At 38.2% G+C, this 25,146-nt stretch overlaps 1 protein-coding gene across 1 annotated transcript in view; it reads right to left on the bottom strand.

Annotated features, from left to right (window-relative positions):
- TMC1 (transmembrane channel like 1) overlaps positions 1-25,146 on the bottom strand; it is a 259,470-nt gene that overhangs the window by 20,243 nt on the left and 214,081 nt on the right. The window contains exons 13-16 of the mRNA XM_007939572.1: positions 24,942-25,136; positions 20,888-21,067; positions 20,602-20,763; positions 10,757-10,885 (exon numbers count right to left, since the gene is read on the bottom strand). Of these exons, the coding sequence (XP_007937763.1) occupies positions 10,757-10,885; positions 20,602-20,763; positions 20,888-21,067; positions 24,942-25,136 (666 nt within the window). The remainder of the gene's footprint in view (positions 1-10,756; positions 10,886-20,601; positions 20,764-20,887; positions 21,068-24,941; positions 25,137-25,146) is intronic.

Here is a 25,146-nt window from a genome sequence, read left to right as displayed (position 1 = left end):
GGCCTCCTTGAAATAATATCATGATAGAGGCCACCAAAACACTGACAATGAAAAAACTCAAACTTCTTGGTGTGTATTTCCTTTACTCTCATAAAAAAAAAATTAAAAAAAAAAAATCACTGCTGTTGAGTCATATCCGACTCATAGTGACCCCTGCTTGGGTTTCCCAGGCACTATCACTACAGAAGTAGATGCCCAACCTTCCTTCCGAGGAGTGGCCCATTGCTGTCAAGTCCATTCCAACTCTTAGCGACCCTGCAAGACAGAGCAGAACTGTCCATAGGGTTTCCAAGACTGTAATCTTTACGGAAGCAGACTGCCACATCTTTTTCCTGTGGAGCAGCTAGTGGGTTTGAATTGCCAACCTTCTGGTTACCAGCCAAGTGTTTAACCTCTGTATCACCAGGGCCCCTTTAAGCATATAAGCCTCTTAAAGATCATCTGAAATGAGGTATTTTTGTAACTAGGTGACTAGAAAAGCACAAAGGACATCCTGGAAATCCTGGGCCTCCCTCTGTGTTTGAAGCAGTGGTAGTTGAAGGAATAAAATTTTCGTGTGTAAATTGACCTAAAGCAGAAAAAACACATAGCGCAGCCTTACAGTGCTACATGGCTTAGAGGTGCAGACATTTGCCTATGATTCAGACTTGAGTACTAAACTATGCCCTGATATTTTGTAGTTTGGTGAAGGGGCCAGTCACTTTATTTCTTTAGGCCTTTGTTTCCTCACAGATAAATTAATGAAATGAACTAGATCAGGAGTCAGCACACTCTGGCCCAGAGGATTAATCTAGTCTGCCACCTGTTTTTGTAAATAAAGTTTTATTGGAACATAGTTACATTCAGTCATTTATACGTTATCTATGGCTGCCTTTGAAGTAAAACAGCAGAGTTGAAAAGTTATAACAGAGAACATATGGCTTAGAAAGTTGAAATATTTACTGTCCTGCCCTTTTACAGAAACATCTTGCTGATCTCTGAACTAGATAACTTCTAAGGTCCCTTTCTAACCTAAAATTTTTAATCAGTTGAAAATTAAGTCCGGTTATTAAAAAAATGTTTCTCTCCAAAACCACAGAAAAGGAATTTAATGTTCTATACATTAAACTCTCCACCACTCATCTGTCAGTTTGTTATACTGTGATGGCTTGAGTGTTGCTGTGAGGCTGGAGGCTATGCCACCTGTATTTCAAATACCAGCAGGGTCACCCATGGTGGACAGGTTTCAGCAGAGCTTCCAGACTAAGACAGACTTGGAAGAATGAAGGACCATCCACTTCTCAAAGAATTGGCCAGTGCAAACCTTCTGAACAGCAGTGAAACATTGTCTGATATATTACTGGAAAAATATATGAAGAGGCCTGAAATGTGTGATATAGGGGCAAAAGATGAAACACTCAGGTCCGAAGGCACTCAAAATATGACTGGGGAAGAGATGTGTCCTCAAAGTAGAGTTGACCTTAATAATGTGGATGGAGCCAAACTATGACCTTGATTATACCCCCTCTGAATTTACAGGTCATCTGAAGAATAGATTTGACATAATGAACACCAATGACTGAAAACCAGACAAATTGTGGGATGATATCAAGAACATCATCCATGAAGGAAGCAAAAGGTCATTAAAAAGACAGGAAAGGAAGAAAAGGCCAAAATGAATGTCAGAAGAGACTCTGAAACTTGCTCTTGAATGGAGAGTAGCTAAAGCAAATGGAAGAAATAACAAAATAAAAGAGATGAACAGATTTCAAAGAGCAGCTAGAGAAGATAAAGTCAATTATTATCGTGAAATGTGCAAAGACCTGGAGTTACAAATCCAAAATGGAAGCACATGTATTTCTCTAACTGAAAGAACTGAAGAAAAAATTCAACCCTTGAGTTGCAATACTGAAAGATTCTGTGGACAAAATATTGAATGCTGCAGGAAATATCAAAAGAAGAGTTACTGTACCAAAAGGAATTGTACATGTACCTATTTCAGGAGATGGCATATGATCAAGAACCAATGGTACTGAAGAAAGAAGTCAAAGCTACACTGAAGGAACTGGTGAAAAACAAAGCTCCAGGAATTGACGGAATACCCATTGAGATGTTTCAACAAACGGATGCCACACTGGAGGCACTTACTCATCTATGTCAAGAAAATTGGAGGACAGCTATCTGGCCAATTGACTGGAAGAGATCCTTATTTTTACCCATTCCAAAAAAAGGTGATCCAACAGAATGTGGAAATTGTCAAACAATATCATTAATATCACAAAAGTAAAATCCTTCTAACGATTATTCAAAAACAGTTGCAGCAGTATGTTATGTTGTCAGAAGAGACCATTCCCTGGAGAAAGATATCATGCTTGGTAAAGAAGAGGGTCAACTAAAAAGGGGAAGGCCCTCAATGAGATGAATTGACACAGTGGCTGCAACAATGGTCTCTGGTATAGCAAGGATTGTGAGGCTGGTGCAGACAAGGGTTTCATTCCACTGTACATAGGGTCACGATGAGTCAGAGCTAACTCAATGGCACTTAACAACAATAACAACATGCATTAAACTCAGAAACACCCAACCTAAAAATCAAACAAATAAAAGGCAAAAAAAAAAAAAAAAAAATTACGTACACACACACAGACATAGGGAAAAAAAAAAATCAGTGCCTATTTTTTTAGAGGTGGACTTTTCTTAAGCATGTGAGATTAGATTATATTTAACAATTCTTATTTTTTTAGAGGTGGACTTTTCTTAAGCATGTGAGATTAGATTATATTTAACAATTCTTAAAGTAATACTCTACTGATATAAGTGTAAATAAATTTGGAATATATTTGTTTAATTGCCTTCAAAATATAAAAGGCTAAAAGGAAAATGATGTCTGGGGGTGGGGGGGGCATATAAAAGAAACATACTTTCTTGAAACCTGAGATAATGAAATGATTCAAATGGAATAAGTGCAATGAGCTCACTAAAGGTCATGCATCCCTCATAAGATTTTTAGGGGTAAGCAACAGAAGAGCCCATTTGAGTTTGGGCTGAGGTTCATAATAGCCCAGGGATTGGAAATTATCTTGTTTTATTTTTGGACCTTTCTTTGTGGTGGGCTAGTCAGTCGTCTACCCAGAGGGAGGACATATGGTGCTCATTGGACTAAAGAGCCTGGGAAAATTCTTGCTCTGTAAATTTAGTTATTTAGGGCATATTGCCAACCTATGGATATCATGAAATGCAATTCAGCATCTCAGAGAGAATTCTGTCATTGCAATGACCTGCCTGATCATTGGGACACAAATCCCCTTTCCCACATCTGGAAACACTATGTATAGCTGCAGGCTGGCCTGGCCTGTGGCTTTAGGGCAGAGGTCTTCAAGTGTGGACCCAAGATCAGAAAGAGCAGCAATACCTGAGAACTTACTAGTAAAGCAAATGCTCAGGCCCTGTCCCAAATGAATTGAATTAAGAACCCTGTATTTTCATAGACACTCCAGGAAATTATGATTCAACCTTAAATTTAGGCAAATCTTAGTTTCATATAGTTGCATAATTCAGCACTTTGGAGTTTACACTTCAATGTTAGTTGAAATTAGGAACCTCTTAACTGCAGACTCTTTCCACAGATTCAAGTGAAACTTCCAATACAGCTTGTGTTCTTCTGTTTCATGTTCTTACCCCCTCATTGGACACCCATGCCTTCCTATGGCTCTTGCTCATGCTCTTCCTGGACTGCTGCATAGTATCTCCAAATTTCTAGCCAGAAACTATCATTGTAGCTTCTGACTTTTATTCCAACCTCTTCTGCTAACCCCAGTCTACTGCAAGTAACCTGTCTATGCCTGGGAGCATCTAGAGTCACAAAAGCTACAGATTGGCTCATGAATTGGTCATGTTTTGGCAAAGGCCTAGAAATTTGTAGGACTAAGGATTCAAAGTGAAGAGTCAAGATGATGGGAATCTGGTTGATGGTTTTTCAGAGACAGTCATGGGTTTGAGTCCTAATGCCATCTCTGACCAATCTTGTATTGTTAAGCAAATTTTTAGCATCCTCTTAGCTTCAGTTTATTATAAAGTTGGAATAATATAAACAATCTCATGGCATTGGTGGTATGACATAGGATAGCATATATGAAGCATTTTCTCAAGTGTCTAGCACATAATAAGTACTACACAATAATATAATAGAATACAATATAATATGATAGAGAATCTACTCTGATAATCATATGCCTTATAATTACGCATGGATAATCTCGGTCCTCTTTCATCAGATCTCAAGGAACTCTCCTACATTTTCCATTTATATAAATTCAATAATAGCCGTCTTTAAAATATTAATAATATAACCTTAAATAAGATACTAAGTTTTTCGTTTGAACATGCTCTTATTCCAAGCAATATATTCAACTTTATTTCTTCTTGAATACTCTTTATCTACTTTATTTGATCAAAGACTACAGTCTTCAACATGGATTACATCTCAACATAAAGGAAACAAAAATCTTCATATCTGGACCAATAAGGAACATCATGATAAATAGAGAAAATTTGAAGTTATCAAGAATTTCATTTTACTTGGATCCACAATCAATGCCCATGGAAATACCAGTCAAGAAATCAAACTGCACATTACATTGGGTGAATCTGCTATAAATGATCTCTTTAAAGCCTTAAAGGTCAAAGATGTCTCGTTGAGGACTAAGGTGCACCTGACCCATGCCATGGCATTTTCAGTCACCTCCTATGCACGTGAAAGCTAAACAATGAACAAGGAAGACAAAAGAAGAATTGATGTCTTTGAATTATGATGTTGGAGAAGAATATTGAATATACTATACACTACCAGAAAAATGAACAAATCTGTCTTGGAAGAAGTATAGCCAGAATGCCCCTTAGAGGCAAAGATGGTGAGGCTTCATTTCACCTACTTTGGACATGTTATCAAGAGTGACCTGTCCCTGGAGAAAGACACATAGGCAAAGGAAGGGTCAGTGAAAAAAACGAAGGCCCCCAAAGAGATGGATTGACACAGTGGCTACAAGGAGCTCATATCATACTTAACAATGATTGTGAGGATGGCACAGAACTGGTTACATGTTTTTCATGCTGTTGTGCATAGAGTCACTCTGAGTCAGAACTGACTTGATGGCACCTAACAACAACAGCTTTATTGATAAACAGCAAAGATGGTGTCAACACAAGTTAAAGTGTGTTGAACTGTTGCAGAAAACCCCAGATTTACAAGAGGTCTTAACTTTGCTGAATCAAGACATTTAAAATATTTCTTGGAAGGAAACTATCCCTCTCACAAGAAGTCTGTGGACTCTTTAGAAATGTTGAGAACTATCTATTATGTTGAGAGAAGCTTTGGGAACTATGAACTTACATTGCATTGTCAATCTGTTCCTAGCCAGTCATTTCCACAACTCAGTTTATCTTCATAGGTTTGTGGTGGTAATACTTTGATCATAGATTTATGGCACAATACATAACAGTCACCTAAGCTGATTTCCTGGTGGCACAGTGGTTAAAGTTCTTGGCTGTTAACCAAATGGTCAGTGGTTCAAATCCACCAGTGGGGTGAACCACCAGCTGGGTTGCAATAACTCACAACTGACTCAAAGACAATGGGTTTGGTTTTGTTTTTAACCTGATTTACCCAGAAGCTATAAATAGATTATTAATATACTTAACATAATATGGGACCTCTGGTGGCATAGTGCCTAAGGCATTTGATGAGCACATCAGAAGGCTGGAGGTTCAAATCCACCAACCACTCCTCAGAAGGAAGATTAGGCAGTCTACTTCCATAGAGATACTGCCTAGGAAACCCAATGAGGTGTCGCTATGAGTAGAATTGACTCAATGGCAGTGAGTTTGGTTTTTGGTTAACATAATATATTTTTTCCAGATTTTGTCCTTAATTATTCCATGACTATATAAATTTTTTGTGGTTGTTTGCCATTGAGTCAATTCCAACTCATAGCCACTCTGTAGGACAGAGTAGAACTCCCCCCTCCCCCCCATAGAGTTCTTACGTTGCAATCTTTATGAGAGCAGATTGCCAAGCCATTCTCCTGTGTAGGAACTGGTAGGTTTGATTAGCAGCTGAGGACCTAATCATTGTGTAACCAGGGCATATATAAACTTGTTGTTGTTGTTGTTGTTATTTGCCGTCGAGTCGGCACCGACTCATAGCGACCCCTCCTCGGGTTTCCGAGGCAGTATCACTACGGAAGTAGGATTGCCCAACCTTCCTTCCGAGGAGTGGCTGGTGGATTTGAACCGCCAGCCTTCTGGTTAGCAGTCAAGTGCCTTAGGCACTATGCTACCAGAGCTCCTTATATATATAAACTTAAAAAAAAAAAAAAAAAAACCTCACTGCAGTCAAGTAGAACCTGACTCATAACAACTCCTCCTTGGGTTTCTGAAGCGTATCACCACAGTAGTAGATTGCCCAACCTTCCTTCCGAGAAGTGGCTGGTGGGTTTGAACTGCGAGCCTTCTGGTTAGCAGTCAAATGCCTTAGACACTATGCTACCAGAGTTCCCACATTTACAATTCAGAGACTATCAATTTTTCATAGGTAAAATAAAGACATCATGAATGATTATGAAAAAAATCCATCCAACTTTAAAATACCATAGGTCTCCGAATCTAATGCTGGAGAGTCTGAAAAGTTTAGTTTTTACTGAGGTTGTTATAATAAAACTGTAAGGCCTTTTTAAAAAGTACCTTCTCTATGACCTAGTAATTCAACTTAAAGAACTTTTATCATTTTAAAAAAATTGTGATTTATCTACAAGGATATTTATCTACATGGATATAAATATAACAACATTTATTATAATGACAAAAATTAGAGAAGTTTAACTGACAATGAGAAAAAGTTAATTACAATATATACATATGTACAATTCATACATTTGTTTAAAAATTATGCTCTAAAAAACAGGTAATAGCATGAGGAAATGATCACTGTTAGGTGAAAAAAACTAAGTAGTAAGTATGCTTATTTTCATATATATATATTTATGTGTAGATACACATATTCATATATTCACATATACATACACATATCTATATATAAGCATATATATGGGTATACTCACATTTTTATATAGTATTTATATAGAGATATATTTATGAGTATATGATTGAAACCATCTAAATTAGCAGTCTCATTAGTGCTGGAATTACCTGTGTGTCATTTTTATTTTTATACTCTGCTTTACTACATTTTCTAAATTTTCTACAATGAGTTGCTATTATTTTTTATATTTATAAAAATAAGCAATATAATTTTTTGGTGGTAGAATGGCCACATTTTTCTCTTATTCCTTAGAGGATTCTCAAAGTCATCAACCTCTGCCAATCTCAGATTCTCCTTTGCCTCCTGACAAACATTTTCCAAATCCATATAATTTATTAGTTAAGAGCAGAAGGAAAAAAAATCAAGTCAGTTAAGAAGAATGATCAGAGAAACATTCTCATCTGCCTCTTCCCTAAAAGAGCTCCCTGTCAGATTTTGGCATCTATGCTTACACTGCCCATGCTTTCCAGCTTCTGGGCTCTGTTTTACATCAAACCCTCCACCAGAGCTTCCTCCACCTCAACCTTTTGAAATCTTGCTCATCCTTCAAGGCTCGGCTCAAATGCCTTCCCCTCCATTACGTCTTTGTATTCCTACAAAAGAGTCTAATAGTCCCATAGCAATTAGCTTCTCCTATAGCATTTACCCACCAGCCACTCCTCGGAAGGAAGGTTGGGCAATCCTACTTCCGTAGCGATACTGCCTCGGAAACCCAAGGAGGGGTCGCTATGAGTCAGGGTTGACTCGATGGCACATAACAACAACATAGCATTTACCCGGAGCTCTGGTAGCATAGTGCCTAAGGCACTGGACTGCTAACCAGAGGGCTGGTGGTTCAAACTCACCAGCAACTCCTCGGAAGGAAGATGGGGCAATCTACTTCCGTAGTGATACTGTCTTGGCAACCCAAGGAGGGGTCGCTATGAGTCGGGTCCGACTCGATGGCACATAACAACAACAACAACATAGCATTTACCGGGACGGCTGGCGGTTCAAACCCACCAGCCACTCCTCGGAAGGAAGGTTGGGCAATCCTACTTCTGTAGTGATACTGCCTCGGAAACCCAAGGAGGGGTCGCTATGAGTCAGGTTTGACTCGACGACACATAACAACAACAACAACATAGCATTTACACTTTCTGCCCTTCATTAACAATGGAGTTTGTAAGAGAAAGGAGTGGCGAAGAAAAGAGTATGACAAACAGAATGTTCCATCAGAAAAGGCAATGAAACACAAGAAATTCATATTTTCTTAATGTAAACGTGCCCAGCTTCTAAATAACAGTGTATTCAAAAAGCAAACCAAACAAACAAAATCATTGAGCAGACCAAACCACACACACACACACACACACACACACACACATAAATATATCTGTAAACAGATTCTAGCCTGCAGGCTCAAGTTTTCAACCTCTCCTTAGAATTACATATTCTCCATATTAATATCCTTTTATCTCCTAGCACAGAGTTATATTCTTAATGGTTTTGCACCTATTAGGCACTCGACCATGTGAGCTTTCCTCTGGGTGGGTCAATAACAATAGGCTCCACATAAAAGAGCCATACTCTAATCTTAACGTTTTAAAATGTGTTGTGATAATGATCTTCTCCCCAAAGGTAACATGGAAGAAAATTCTTTCTCTTTGATCTAAAACAACTTGTCTTTCCTCCCCTCCCCCCCCCCGTACTTTGTCCTAACTCAAGAGTACTGTCAGCACTCAATAAATAATAAATTACAGTCATTTAATTATAGCTTTTATGCATCCAGGTCATGTTATATTGACTTCATATTTGCAGCAAATTTTCTACCACTTAAGAAGAAACCAACAAGGGAAAAAAGGCAAGCTAAAGCCAAGCAATTGTCTAGAATGCAATGGCAACTTGTATGGCTGCCTCAGAAGAGCTGAATCAGGTAAGAGAAATAGAAATGAAACTGAGCCAGCTGAATACCTCACAGCAGGAAAGGGAAAGCAATGCAACAGCATGCTGAATCTACAGCATTACCTCACTGTCTTTACCAAAGAGCATTACCTAACTGCCTTCGTCTAGTCTGAGAGGCATTCTCAGTATGCGTAATAGAGATGACCTCATAAATGGTATGACCTCAAAGTCAGCTAGCCAAGCAGAATATCTAGTCTAGGGTCTTGAAAACCTTGAATGTAGGACTTCTCCAGAGATTAGACGGCATGGCAAGGAGCATTATCAGCAGTAAAGGATATTCTTCCATTGTAAGGAAAAAAGATGACATTGGTACATGAGCATTAAGCTGAACTTAGACCACACTGGCACAGCCCTGAGGGAGACGGAGTCTGTCAATGTCAATAGGTGGTGCTGCCTTGATGGTGCTAGACTGTGGAGGCTCAATACTCAATCAGATAGTCAATATGTGTGTACATAACACCTACCATGGGACAAGCACAGCTAAGTGCAAGGCTCAAGGGCTCTGCTTTCATAGAGCTTACATTGTAACAGAGGGAAACAGACAATAAAATTTAACACTTTGAGAAAGAAACAGTTATGTCTTCTGAAGAAAATGAAGCAGTGTGTTGAAGTAAAGAGTGCCTACCGGTCAGAGAAGCCCTCTTAGGAGGTAACATGTTAGCTGAGACCTTGATGAGAAGAAGGAATCAGCCATGTCAAATTCTAGGGCAGCAGCCCCTAGAGGAAACAGCTAGTACAAATGTAAGGTCCAATGCGACTGAGCTTCAGAGTGGAATTTTGGACTTCACAAGCAAGGGCAAAGTGATAGTAGATGAGATCAGGGAGAAAGAAAAACACAGCTCATGTAGGATTTTGAAGGCTATAGAAAGAGATTAAAAATATATGCTTGGGAAGTTCTTGAAGGATTTTAAGCAAATGAATAATGTCATTCCCAGGTGCTATTTCTCCAAGATAACTGGAGTCAGTTTTATTTGCAAAAGAGGAGAGGTGGAAGCCTGGAGATGTGTTAGATCATAGAGTGACATTTGCTCTGCAGTTTCCCTCAAACTTTATGGGGGTCCTCAGGTTGAGCACAGAGAGAGAGCTAGTATTAGAGTCAGAGCCATCAGGGTCCAGAGAAACATGAGCTATTGTCACAGGAAAGGAAGCCACCGCTGCCAGAATTCAGCCCCACCACTTGGCAGAACTCTGATCAACAGACTCACTGGGCCTTCCTTGAAACTTCCAGAGCCTCCTACAGTGCTTCTTCAGAGCTTTTATGAGTTTTATGAAGCAAGTACAATGTTCATTGAATCTTTTACATCATCCAATATACTGTCCAGTAACTGATATATAATCATTGTCCATGAGTATGTTTAGTAAAGGCCAAAGGAATTAATAAGATGTATAGTTAATACTCTCCATCTTGCCCTGTCTCTAGAAATACCAACAAGCTGCATGGGAAGGGAGCTGACTATGGATCCAAAATTTACTGAGTTCAGCATTTTAACTAACTGGTTGAAGTCCATTGCTTTAGCATCTAGGCAAACCAGTGCGGATATTACTGGAATGCTGTAAGCCATGATACTCAAGGCTGACCTCTGGTCCATTATAACTGTGCTCATTGGTCTTCACTTACTGATATCTAAAAAGAAAAAGATCCCATACCCAAAATTTGAGATATCTTCTCTTGTTTGGTATATTTAAATGATGACTCCCAAAGAAATGACTCAATAAGAAAATAATTAATATACTTACATATCCATATTCCAAATCCCAGCACCAGCAATAATTGCAAAACCTGACAAAACATGCCCTGAGAAAGTCCCCGATGAGGATTGTGACATAGGTGGTCAGAACATCAGAAACAGTCAGCCGCACGAATTCCTGTTGAGAGATTGTTTTTGTTAAACCATCTAATTCTCTCTTCAAATGGTCCTAGTATTGGTACCAAGCATGTAATGTTACTAAAAAAGTATATAAATTAAATTTTAAGTTTGAAGACTGCAATTAAAGGTAAAGAAACTACTACGGCATATCTAATACACCAAAACTCTTTTGCTATGTATTTGTCAAAAAATAATTATTTTGAATTCCTAAATCACTGTACCAAAAGTCATATTCTTAGTAAGACATTTTTATAAACTTGATACATGAACCAAAAACAGATAGGAAAACATTGACAACACAAAAGTTTAAACGGTTATCTGGCAAAGAAGACTATTTACAAAGTTAAAAGATAAACTTGAAAACAAACATTTGCATTATATTTGACAGAAGATTAATGCTCCTAATAAACACACACAAAAAGCTTTTACAAATCAGTATAAAAATATATAGACAAAGCAGTAGGAGAAAACATGGCAAATGACATGAATTAAAAATCCACAGAAGAAAATATACACTAAATTAAAACACTGAAAAAATTAAACTCACACATAATAAAATTGTAAATGGTAACAATGAGTTTTACCTCACAGAGTAATAACTATTTTAAAATCTGTCTTTATCCATACTAGGGAGGATGTGTTTAATTAGGTCTTGTCATAACTTACTAGGGAAGTTAAACTGGCACAACACTTGGGGAGAAATTTGTCCATATCCATCACATTTTAAAGTGTGTGAAATTTGATCAAAGAAATGCACTTCTAGAAATTTATCTTACAGCAATACTCACACATGTTGACAAATCTGTATGTACAACTACAAAAAGTATTGTTTCTTCAAGGTAAAAATTGGAAAGGCTTCAAATGTGCTCAAGAAAATATGAATTAAATAAAAATGGATATCCACACAAGGGTATATTGTGAGCTCTTTAAAAAAAAGTGGGGGACTATTGTGCTGATGGATGCACTACTAACAAATACCCTAAAAACCACTGAATTGTACACTTTAAATGGGTGGATTTTATGGTATGTGAAGCATGTCTTAATAAAGCTGTTTGAAAACTGCTAAAATGCTTTGATAAGAAAATTATTTCTAATTCATATATGGTATGAATTAGTTTGTTAAAAAATTAATATGTATATATACATATATGTATATGCATAATATATATATGCATATGTATAGAGAATACCTAGAAAAACAGAAATAAGTTACTTCATTTATGTTCTTACAGGTGTGTTCTGTGGGTTAGAGAATACAGTCACTATTCCTCAAAGAATTTGTATGACATCAGGCAATAATACAAAAATGGACATATAAATAAACATTTCCATCATGAGAGTTCACTTTTGCTCTTCTTTTTCTCTTCCTTCTTAATAATTCATGTCCCAGGACTTAAGACACTGAACATCTAACAAACATATTTTGCCAGCAATACTACTTCTCTTCTATAATATAGGAATTCTTTGGATTTTGATGTCTTTGGATTTTTATATAGCTTCACTTCTAAAATAGATAGTGAGAAAGAATTATCTTCTGTGAAATAGAACCATTTAACAAGTAGTCTGTAGGTTGATTTCCAACCTCATACTTCAGAATGGTGACCCCAGCCTCCAGATAGTCATGTACTATCTTCATGACTCATGTCCAAGTACTATCTGGAATATTATTTATCTAATATTTCGTAAATTTGAATCTACTTCATTTTTAAAAGATAATTGTTACTATTGTAAATGGAAACTGTATATCATCTGTCTTAAATAGATGTTAACAGTAAGATAAATATAATAAAAACATAAAACTTATTACATTGAAAAATAACCATTGCCTTAGTGTTGGTTCCCACAAAAAGTAGATCCTGTTACAAGGGCTTGCAAGCAGGTAGAATATTTTGGGAAGTGGTCTCAAAGAAGAAGAGTGAGGATTAGGAAGAATGAAAGAGGGAAGCAGAGAAAGCCTTATCCCGAGGGTGTGATAAACTCTTTCATTGCTGGGGCATATGGGTCTTGGTCCTTCCGGTGTCTCACTTAAAAACCATATAGAATAAGTCTCAGAATTTCAAAGTCAAGCAGTAGGGGAGGTAAGGATTTATCTGTCCCCATTTCCACTTGTCAGTGGTGGCCATTTGAGGGTAGTAATGCTTTTATACTTGCAGGTTTACAGAGACATCAAACAGGCCAAATAGGTTTTTGCAGACATTCCACTTGGTAATGGCAGAGAAGAGCTAAGCAAAAGCTGAAAAAATGAGTGCAGTGAATTGAGATGTTGCCAGGGAACATTTACACATAGTTTTTTGCTGGAACAACTGGAGCAAAGAAGTGAAGATTTCAGAAGGCCTAGAAGTTTTACATAATCTGACTCCCGTTTGCTTTTGTCAGTTGCCATCAAGTCAATGCCAACTCATGGTGACCTCCTGTATGCAGAGTAGAATTGCTACATAGACTTTCAAGTCTGTGACCTATTGGAAGCAGAGCCCCAGGCCTGTTTTCTGAGGGAACTCCAAGTGCGTTCAAATTTTCAAAACTTTGGCTAGTAATTGAGCACTTAACTGCACCATCCAGGGACTCCTCTCTCTACATTTATCTTGTACCATTCTTTCCCTTATCTTTGCTCCAGTACCACTGGCCTTCTTTCAGGCCCTCAGATTCCATGCTTTGTCAGATCACACAGGACCTTTGCACACAATCTTCACACTTACCCATCTCTTGATTCACTTTATGCCAACTAATACACATTTCTACAAAAAGTGGAGGGCCACCAATAAAGGGGAAAGCCCTCAACAAGATGGATTGACACAGTGGCTGCAACAATGGGCTCAGATATAGTAAGGATTGTGAGGCTGGCACAGGACCTGGCAGTGTTTCATTCTGTTGTACACAGGGTCATGATGAGTTGGAGCCGACTCCACAACATCTAACAGCAATATACTGACTTAGGGAAGCCTCCCCTCCCCTCCCTGAGCAAGGAAAGGCCCTCAGTAGTAAGTTCTCAGAGAACCATGTATTTCATCCTGTAGTGCTTTTTTACCATCATAACTTTGCAATTTGTGTGTAATTACTTAATTAACGGCTTTGTTTTGCCAATAGATTGTAATTTTCACAAAGGCAAAGCACCAGTCCATCTTTGTTCCCTGTTATATCTCTAGTATTCTAGCACAATACCCGACATTTAGCACAAATTCGATAAACATTGAATTAATTAATAATAGTAAATTAGTGCAATATTTTCTAGACATAACTCTTCTCTTTCTTACCCTTAGTCACTTTTTCATTCCCCAGGAAATGTTGAGTTTCAATTCCAGTAACTACCAAAACATCAATTAGAAATGGGCTATAAAGGATATGTTCAGGTTTCTCCTGCCAGGCCTGGAACACTTGCTCAGGTAAAATAATATTTCAGTGTGATTTTGAAGTCTTTTAGTTCCTCCTAGTATCCTCACTCAATGATTGAAATTCTATTCTTTCCCTAGCAGTGTCCCACCATCAAACATCACAAAAGGATTCAAACATTATTTTAATTCTTTTAAATACTTATTGCCATACCAGTAGAAATATCTCCCATGCCCTAAGAGGAAGGGCAATGCCAAAAATGGCAGCCTTGGCATTGAGGACACTGTCCAATCCCAGTTCCTGGTGCTAGTCAGGGTAGAAACACTGTCTCCACCTAAGCCTTCTGTTGATCATCACACTCCCTACCTAATGTCTTTACACTCATGACATTAAGTTTAAATGCCATGACAGCTTTACCAGTCAACCTAAGGGAATCATTAATAGGCAAATGTGAAAAAAAAAAAAAAAAAAAGAATAGTCAAGATGCTTACAAAGATACCATAGATTATAGATGTCCCAAGGCAGGAATGTGATGTTGATGTTAACTTATTTCTGGGAAGTGCTGTAGCCACGGAGTCAAATTCTATAATCAGACTAAGCCAAAACTAAACCCACAGCTGTCAAGTCGATTCAAACTCATAGTCACCTTGTATGACAGAGTAGAACTGCCCCATAGGGTTTCCAAGGCTGTAAATCTATATGGAAGCAGACTGCCTCATCTTTATCCCACTGAGCAGCTGGTGGGTTTGAACTGCTGACACTCTGCTTAGCAGCTGAGCACTTTAAACATTGAGCCACCAGGGCTTCTTATGATGAGACTAGGTAGGTTAATTTAGGTTCTTGTTATTACCTTTCTGTGAGGTCTTGAGCAAATTTGCTTTCCTAAGTTGTAGCTTCCTAACCTGTAAACAATGGGGATAATAAGACAATAATAATAAGACCTATCTTGGAGGGTAACTTAAAAATTCAGTGAGCTAATGCCTGGTACATTAGAAGCATTCAATAAATGTTAGCTATTTTTTTATTACCTTCATCTGTTGGCTGGTTTCTTTACTTCCCCAAAGTGTACACTTGGGTAAACCAAAAAAGCTAGTTGCTGTGAAGTCAATTCTGACTCATGAAAACCCCATGTGTCTCAGGGTAGAACTGTGCTCCTTAGGATTCTTAGTGGTTGTGATCTTTTAAAAGTAGATCACCAGGCTTTTCTTCCATGGCACCTGTGGGCAGACTCAAACACCAAACCTCCAACCTCTTGGTTAGTAGCCTGCCATTCAACCACTTGTGCCAACCAGGGACTTGATGCAGGCCTTAGTATATAGTTTTAAAATAACTGTCCCCAAAACATGGCTCTGCTGCCTGCCAAATACCATTGAAAAAGAGACTAAATAACTACTTCTTAGGAATCCCTGAAGAGGCAAAGGAGCAGCCAAATAGTTTATATTCAAAGATAAAGAGAGCTTTGAGTCTCAAAATATCCATAAGAAGAAACAGAGCAGAGGGCATCTGTGGTGGTTATGTTTGTGTGTCAACTTGGCTGGGCCTGGTTGAGTGGCTGGGCACCTGATTCGAGTTATTCCCCATGGTGAGATTGCTAATTAACTCCATGGTGGAATCTAGGAGCAGCTGAGTAGCAGCTTTGGGTATGTGGTCTACTTCCCATAAATAAGAAACAGCTTTGGGAATGGCCTCCAGCTTATGGCATGCTTGAACCCTGCATGTAGCCATGTTGTTGTTCAGCAGCCTGCCATGCTCTGCTGACCCTGGGACTTTCAATGGACTGAATTAATGGCCTGCCATTTGGTTTGGTAACATCAGGACTGTGCCATTTTATTTGTCGACCTTGGTGGTGTAGTGCCTAAGGCATTTAACTGGCAACCTGAAAGCTGGTGGTTCAAACCCACCAGCCACTCCTCAGAAGGAAGACTGGGCAATCTACTTCTGTAGAGATACTACCTCGGAAACTCAAGGAGGGGTCACTATGAGTCAGAACTGACTTGACAGCAGTAAGTTTTTTTTGAGTGGAGGAGGCTTATTAGCCTCAGCAGCCAGTAGCTGCCTGAGTAAAGAGATGCCTCTAGCTTCAGTGGGCTGGGAGCAAGAGGCAGAGCTGAAGCCTAAGGTCGAGGGGCTTTCACACAGCCCCTAGAGCCTGGCACTTTGAACTTGGGCTTCTAGCCTCCTGAACTGTAAGAGAATAAATTTGTCAAGCAATCTCATTTGAGGTATATTTCTGTCAGAGTGGCACTAGGTAACCAGAATAGCATCCATGGAGAGAAGAGGAAACATCAAGAGTGTCCTCATAGAACAAAGAATGAGCCTTTTGGGGGTGCATCCCCAATACTATATGCAACACTGCTGCCTTTACTTTCTTGTGGAGTCATGTTAATATTTCTAAAGTGGCTAAAAGATAGAAATGTTTCTAGATGCATGGATATAGATATTGATCTCTTAAAGGCCACTCCTTGCCAATTCTCATAGTTGTTACATTCCACGTACTCATTTTGTTCTCATGGATTCCATCTGCTCATCAACATCCCATTCAGAACCACAACACCTTCCCCCTGGCTGACTCCTGCAGACTTTCTCACAATGCTTAATGCTCATGTAGAGAAAGGGACGTGAAAGGGAAGGAAGAAATCCAAGTACAAATGGCAGTAAGGAAAGATAATGAAGCATGGAAAATCACTGGAGGCAGAATTTAAAAAAAAAAAAAAACAATGCCTCCTGATGAGGCAAGCAGCATGGACAAGGGTTTCTAAGAGGAAGCATAAATGGTTTCATCTTTTATTTTAAGTCACTATGTGAGGAAATATAAAAGAAGCTTCTGCCTAAACAGAAACATAAGTTTGTTTTTTTTTTCTCAAATTGCATTGGCATTTATATCTAGCTAACCTCATTCATATCTAATTAGCCCTTTCGCCATTCACAAACATAGTCAGCTCAAATTATATTCTTTACAGCTAGTTTTAGTAGTCTTGTGTAATAGGTGCATGCCTGTTAGAAGGTAGATTTCTTAGCCCTCATGCCAGCCCTTACTGTAAGATATACAGAACAGAATTTCTCAGACTCTGAGTTTGTGAAAACTGTACTCCTTACAGTTTTTCATTCATCACACCTTTTGATAGAAGATTTAGGGAGCACCCTCAAAGTGATAGAATGACTCATATTAGATATTATGACCACACTTTGTTTCAAAGAATCTGGACACATTGAAACCTATGTATCCCTGCATATTAGTTCCTTATTGCTTTTGTGACAAATTATCACAAACATTGTGGCTTAAAACAAAGCAATTCTTATTTTCATACATTTCTGGAGGTCAGAAATCTAAAATCAAAATGGAGGCTTCAGGGGAGAAGTCATTTCCTTGACTTTTCCAGCTTCTAGAGGTGACTTAAGGAGTGCTGATCATGCAGTGGTTAAGTGCTTGGCTGCTAATCAAAAAGTCAGTGGTTCAAATCCACCAGCTGCTCTGTGGGAGAAAGATAGGACATAAATAATACTAAACCAAAACCAAACCCACTGCCATTGAGTTGATTCTGACTCATAGCAACCCTAGGGGACAGGGTAGAATTGCCCCATAGGGTTTTCGAGGCTGTAACTCTTTATGGAAACAGACTGCCTCATCTTTCTCCTACAGAGCAGCTGGTGGGTTCTAACTGACGAACTTTTGGTTAGTAGCCAAATGCTTTAACCATTGTCCTGCTATGAGGCAATTCTACTCTACCATACACGGGTCATTATAAGTCAGAATCTACACTACAGCAATGGGTGTTTTCAGAGATGGTCTGCATTCCTTGGTCTACGACCCCTTGTTCCATCTTCAAAGTGCACCACCTCTGGTTTTGTTGCTATGTCTCCCTTTTCTGTCAGTGACTCTCATGTTCTTCTCATATACAGATTCATGATTTTGTCCACTTGGACAATTATCCTAATCTAGGATAATTTCTCCATCTCAAGTTTCTTAATTTAGTCACATCTAGAAATTCCCATTTGCCATGTAAATTAACAGATTCACAGGTTACACAGATTAAGATGTGAATATCTTTGGGAAGGTTCTTTATTCTGTTTACCATACATTGATTTACAAGCACCTCTCTATTAAAGGTTGTTGTTGTTGTTATGTTGTTATGTGCCGTCGAGTCAAACCCGACTCATAGTGACCCCTCCTTGGGTTTCCAAGGCAGTATCACTACGGAAGTAGGATTGCCCAACCTTCCTTCCGAGGAGTGGCTGGTGGGTTTGAACCGTCAGCCATCTGGTTAGCAGGCAAGTGTCTTTATTTTCATACATAATAAGTTCCTAGAAACATGTATGAAATATGCATGTCTGAATGTCATATATTTAATAACATGCAGCTGGGTGTTTCTGTTTCCTGTAAGCTTAAAAAAAATAAAGGAAAATAAATTATTTAATTATACTATAATTTTTGGACTCAATTTTCAATGATATAAGTCTAACATTATATAAAATCCATTGCCATTGAATTGATTCCTACTCCTAATGACCCTAAAGGACAGAGTAGAACTGCCCCACACGATTTCCAAAGCTGTAGTCTTTATAGAAGCAGACTGCCATATTTCTTCTCCTGCACAGCAGCTGGTGAGTTCAAACTGCCAACCTTTCAGTCAGAAGCTGAGCATTTAACCACTGTGCTACCACAGTGGGCTCCTTCCAGTATCATACACATGTTCCTTGTCCTTTTTCCACAATTAAAATCACAGTTGATTGGTTTGAGTCTGATGAACATCTGATTGAGGTTTAGGACATCTAAAGATATCCATATTTGTTTGAATTATAATTTTTTTTTAAATTGTGATTTTGGTGAAGATTTACAAAGCAAATTCACTTTCCATACAGAAGTTCACATATACTTTGTCTCATGTCATTGACCACAGTTTACCACAGTGCAACAGCTCCCCTCCCACTTTCTCCCCATAGTTACCTCTTCCCAGTGTCCATCCCTCCATACACTCCTGCCCCCTGAGCTGTCTCCCTGTGCATAAACAGCCCTTCTTTCTCCCATGATTGTTCTCTCCAAAGAATGTATCTACTTGAGGTAAATGTTCAACTCATATGCCTGTATTTTGTTTGGCTGGAAACCACAGGTGTGAGTTATATATTATAATTTTTAAGACCAATACTAGTTTTTCAATTTTCCTTTTATCTTACAAAAAATAAATACATAGTAAAAATTATTCAAATAAGCTCTGGTAGCACAGTGCCTAAGGCACTTGACTGTTAACCAGAAGGCTGGTGGTTCAAACCCACCAGCCACTCCTCGGAAGGAAGGTTGGGCATCTACTTCCATAGTGATACTGCCTCGGCAACCCAAGGAGGGGTCGCTATGAGTTGGGGCTAACTCGATGGCACATAACAACAACAGACCACATTGCTGCTGAAACTAAACTGGTGTCTAATAGGCAGAAACTCTACAACATTTTAAAAAGTCTGTTCATCAGTGATAAACTAAAGCCCAAAATTAGTTTATTAAATGCAGATTAATGATGTCAATTCTAATGAAATAAAATTACAGGCTTTTCAAAACACAAATAGGATCTGTATTAAACAAGAGACTTGAAGCAGGGTGTTTTATTTTGTTTTAGTTTCGTTTTTGTCATTGAACAACAAGCCCAATGAAACATTCTTTTTTCTCTGGTAAATTATCACTTGTCCTGGGCTGGGGGCATTCAGACAATCGTCATGAAACAAATAACCTAAAATAGTGTTTCCTTTAACGCTTAAGGGAAAATAATTGGACAAAATCAGCATAATTAAAATTAGGATTGGTGTATGCTTCCAAAAGAGTCATTTTTTTTTTTTTTTTTTAATGTGGCAAACAGATAACAGTAAATAAAGTTCCACTTACATATTCACTTTGACCTGTACCTAGATTTGGGTGATTCATTAAAGCATAAATAGTAAACATTTCTTCATAGTGTTTTAAACTATTTTTCTTATATACGTAATCATAAAACATGTATAAAAACAATACCTCAAAGGAAGAGTGTGAGGACTACACAAGATAATATATATCACCTTCAGGGAGAGCACTCAGTAAATGTTCAAGAAATCTTAGCTATAATTTACTAGTTAGCAATAATAGGCCACACTTAGGGAAAAACTCAGGAGCTCTGGTGGCATAGTGCCTAAGGCATTTGAAGGCTAACCAGAAGCCTGGCCCTTCAAACCCACCAGCCACTCCTCAGAAGGAAGATTGGACAATCTACTTCCATAGAGATATCACCTCGGAAACCCAAGGAGGGGTCACTATGAGTCAAAATGGACTCAACGGCAGTGAGTTTGGTTTGGTTTGGTTTAGAAGAAAACTACTGGCTCTACTTTTTTAAACCACAAATTGTCATGCACTTCTGTTGGTGGCAGTACCTGTCCCACCATTGTTTCCCAGCAGGGTCCTCGAGGTACATCTGCTGGGTGAATAAAAAAAGGTGGCCCAGTGCTATTTCCAGAGAGTGATTCATTGTAGGCCTTGATCATGTTGGCTTCCCAGAGAGTAATATTGGCCTTTACTAGCTTCTCCTCTTCAATCTAGAAAGCAAAGAGATGGAAACAAAAGTAAGACAACAGACATTTCAAAGGCATTTTTTATAATATTTGAAACTGGGAATTTAACAACATACCAATGGTAAGGACAACCAGACACAAGGATTACCTTGTTGTTAATCTCATCCATCAAAGCAAGAATAAACACATATAAGTTTCCTAAAAGAAGAGCAAAAATGCGTCCCAGTAGCCATTTCAAAGCGATGAGGGGATGGTAATCTTCCAATTCAGCAAATAAATCAAACAGAGTTGGGCAGAACATCCCCAGAAGGGACATAACCATGTTCATCTATAAGGAAACACAAGGGATGAACTAGATTAATGGTATTTGAAATGTCTTTCTTCACAGCAGCGTTATCCACAACAACCAAAATGTGGAACCAACCCAAGTGTCCATCAACAGATGAAAGGGAAAGTAAAATGTAGTATATGCTCAGAAGGAAGACTGGGTGATCTACTTCCGTAGTGATACCACCTTGGAAACACAAGGAGGGGTCACTATGAGTTGGATCTGACTCCATGGCAGTGAGTTAGTGAGTAGAGTTATATGCATACAGTAGAATATTATTCAGCAAAAAAAAAAAAAAAAAAAGAAATGAAGTTCTGATACATGCCACACCATGGATGAGTCTTGAAAATGTTATGCTAAGTGAAATGAACCATATATAAAAGGAAAAATATTGTATGATTCTGCCTATATAGAATCTCTAGAGTAGGAAAATTTTAGAGACAGAAAATATATTAGAAGTTACGAACAGCTAGAGGAAGGGGAGAATGGGAAGTTATTGCTTTTAATGGATACAGAGTTTGTTTGGGGTGATGAAAACTTTTGAAAATAGATTGTGGTGATGGTTGTCCAATATTGTGAATGTAGCTAATGCCATTGAATAATACACTTAAAAATGGTTAAAATGGCAGTTTTTGTCATGTATATACTTTACTTTACAACTGTTAAAAAAAATTAAAGTATTTCTTTCCCCTAGAATACTGAAAGATTCTCAGCTAGGTTCTCTTTGATCTTTTACAAGACTTAAGAAGATTATTTCATGCATTTTTATAGTTTGATCTTAATAAAACAACAAAGAAAGATTCAGCTCACATTCTCATGAAGTACCTATACATGAGTTTGTGTATGTGCCAGTAATAATAGTGTTTCCTGTTAGAGTGAAGGATCCAATTCACATCACTCTGTACCCAGAGAGCACACATTGTTCAATGTGGTACTGATTCTGATATGATGATGCATTTTATAGCAACATGTCCAAAGGAAAAGACAGATGACCTACTCGAGGGATGAGGTCAGAAGTAGAAGTACTCATTTGACAATCATCAGCATATTGGCTAGTTTTATCAGTTAGAGTGGGACAAGTTCTCTGAAGTGGCTCAGGACCACACACTGAGCTTTCAGGAGTACAAAATGTTGAGAGCATAAAAACGCCATGGACTTTATCAAGGAAAACAGAGGACATTCAGAGAAGCACAAGGAGAAACACATGATACAATGCAATAGAAACCAAGGTAGGTAAATATAAAAAACCAAAGACTTTGTCTATAAATTCCAAAGCCAAGATAATGATGGAGGAGGAAAAAAGGAAATATGGAAAATGAAAAAATGTGTTGTCCATATCTCGTGGTTGTCTGGCAGCCTTATGATGATAGTACTAGGCTAAATTCGGTCAAAGAAAAAACCCAGAACATGTACTACATTTATAATAGGCAAAAAAAGAAAGAAAAATAAAAAGTCTTTAAATGAAAAGAGATTTAAGGTATCTCTGATGACCCTTTTTCCTAAATTTCTGGCTCAAAATCTCACCACTAAACATTTCCTATTTTCCTCTGCAACTTCTGTGTGTTGGACAATTAGAACTACCAGATTATGTTTAGAAAATAATTTCATTTTTTTTTCTCAATTTTATTAGTTAAGAACATTATGAACGTATAGCCAACAAGAGCCAAAAATTAGCATGTCATAACATAAAGTCAGCGTGATATAACATCAGCCCCAAACAAAAAACCTGGTATATCCTCTGCAATCTTGTATAAGGTAAATTCAAATTAATGTTCATTAAATTTGTAAACTCATCCATGAACTCCCATTTTTATCTTTCTTGGTCTCTAGGATTCAGGAGTCTCCTAAGAAGGATGTTAAACAATTTCTTTCAAAGAGTGACTCTTTTAAATGATAATCAACTACCCATCCTTTGATATGATTCTTTTGCTTAAACAAGCAATCAATATAAATCATAGACAAAAGTTGCATAATAATTTTATGCAATTAATTTATAAATATCATCAAAATTATAAAAGAGAAATTTGACAACAAACTTAGTTAATGCTTGAAGTTTTTCTTGGTTTTAAAAAATAAAATCCTTCTACCTAATGACTTTCTGCTTTAAGATTACCGTAAGTGGATTTGGAGGAGCTCTGGTGGCACGGTGGGTAAGGCATCTGTCTGCTAACCAGAAGGGCAGCGGCTCAAGCCCACCAGCTGCTCCATAGGAGAAAGAGATGAGGCAGCCTACTTCCACAAAGGTTTACAGCCTTGGAAACCCTATGGAGGTCACGATGAGTCAGAACTGACTAGATGGCAGCAGGTTTGGTTTTGGCCTAGTGGCACAATCGTTAAAGCACTCAGCTGCCTTGGCAGTTCAAACCCATCAGCCATTCAAGGAGATTAAGATGTGGCAGTCTGCTTCTATAAAGATGTACAGCCTTGGAAACACTATGGGGCAGTTCTACTCTGTCCTATAGGGTTGTGGTATGAGTAGGTTATGATAATATTGACTAAAATGTATGGTTCCCCATCTCTCAGGTAACCAGTTCTGAAATACCTAGATTGTTTGTGTTTGGAGACTTTCAAAAAAAAAAAAAAAGTTATTATCATTTTCTGTCTAAGATTTTTCTAGGAAATTCTATCTTTAGAAAGCTGTTTTTTGATCTACAGGCTCTGCAGAAGTTTCAGTGATAATATATCCTAGAAATCTCTTGATGTGTCTAAACTTCCCACGGGCTAAATCTGCACATATTTTGAAAATGCACAAGTTCAACGTGATGCATTGTAGACTGGAACATTTTAAGAAAGAGAATAGATTCTAGCAACAACACATGATCAATGATTTCCTGAATCTAAACTTCTACTTCTAACCTCCTTTTTCTGACCCACTAAATGGGCAGATACTCTGAAGATACGTAACAAGCATAATATTCAATTCTCAAAAAGCTGGCCTGCCTTATTTGAACTGTGTCTGGAGAGGGAGGGAAGAAAGAGAGGGTGAGGTGGTAGGTGGATCTGTGCAGTTAGGGTATAGTGAAAAAGGGAGAAGCCCATACTTGCCCAAAGTGGAGGAGGCACTCTGAAAGTTTCCAGTGAGATGGCAAGTTAAATACGATCTATCCTCATTATTCACAGATTCCACATTTGCAATTTGCCATATTAGTAGCTATGGAGTCAATTTCCACTCATGAGGACACATGTGTGCAGAGTAGAACTGCTCCATAGGGTTTTTAAGGCAATGACACTTCAGAAGTAGATTGCCAGGCCTGTTTTCTAAGGTACCTCTGGGTGGGTATTTCAAAGGTACCTCTGGGTGGGTACTAACCACCAACCTTTCAGCTGGTAGTGGAGCACTTAACCCTTTGCTCCACTAAAGGACTCATTTTTAGAACATAATTACTGTGATAATGACACTCAGTTATTTAGGAACTAAGGGTTTTATCATAGCTGTCTCAAAGAATTCAGGTCACAATTGTGTCTTTCAATGACAGATATGGAATATATAGAGAAAGTAAGTGATGGTAATAGCAACAGTCTTGGACTTGAAATCGAGAGGTCTAGGTTCTAGCCTTCACTCTCCTAACCCTGAACATATCACCTAATCTGCTTAGATTCATCATTCCCATCTGTAAATACAGGCTTAGACTACATATTTCTAAGACCTCTTCCAACTCTAACATTCCATACTGTCAAAAATTAAAAAAAACAAAACACACAGTAGGCAGATTTAGAAATAAGATTGGAACAGAATGGAAAATGCACAAAAGGATTGGTTAAGTATATGGGAGAGATACATAGAGTGCCTTTTCTAATGTTCCATCACAGAAGCACAACCCACAACATAGCAAATGTCAGGTTCTAAGCACATAAGAAGCACGCAGGGACGAACTTCATTTTTTTCCCACCACCCAAGGGTGTCAGGATCTTGCTGTGCAAATTCCTGGGACCGCTTCACAGCCCAAAAGATGAGGTATCCACTCCCGCCAAGCGTTAGAAACACGAAGAAGTTAGCAAGAAACCTCAGGAATCGGATTAAGTGGATGTTTTCTTCTACTTGGGCTGCTTTTTCTTCCATTATAGCTTCCTGTACAGAG

This window comes from Orycteropus afer, unplaced genomic scaffold (assembly GCF_000298275.1).
Source record: "Orycteropus afer afer isolate SDZICR_OR568_19922 unplaced genomic scaffold, OryAfe1.0 scaffold00005, whole genome shotgun sequence".
Taxonomy (NCBI): Eukaryota; Metazoa; Chordata; class Mammalia; order Tubulidentata; family Orycteropodidae; genus Orycteropus; species Orycteropus afer.
The sequence above is the reverse complement of the archived record's forward strand: the minus strand, read 5'-3'. Positions and strand labels throughout refer to the sequence as shown.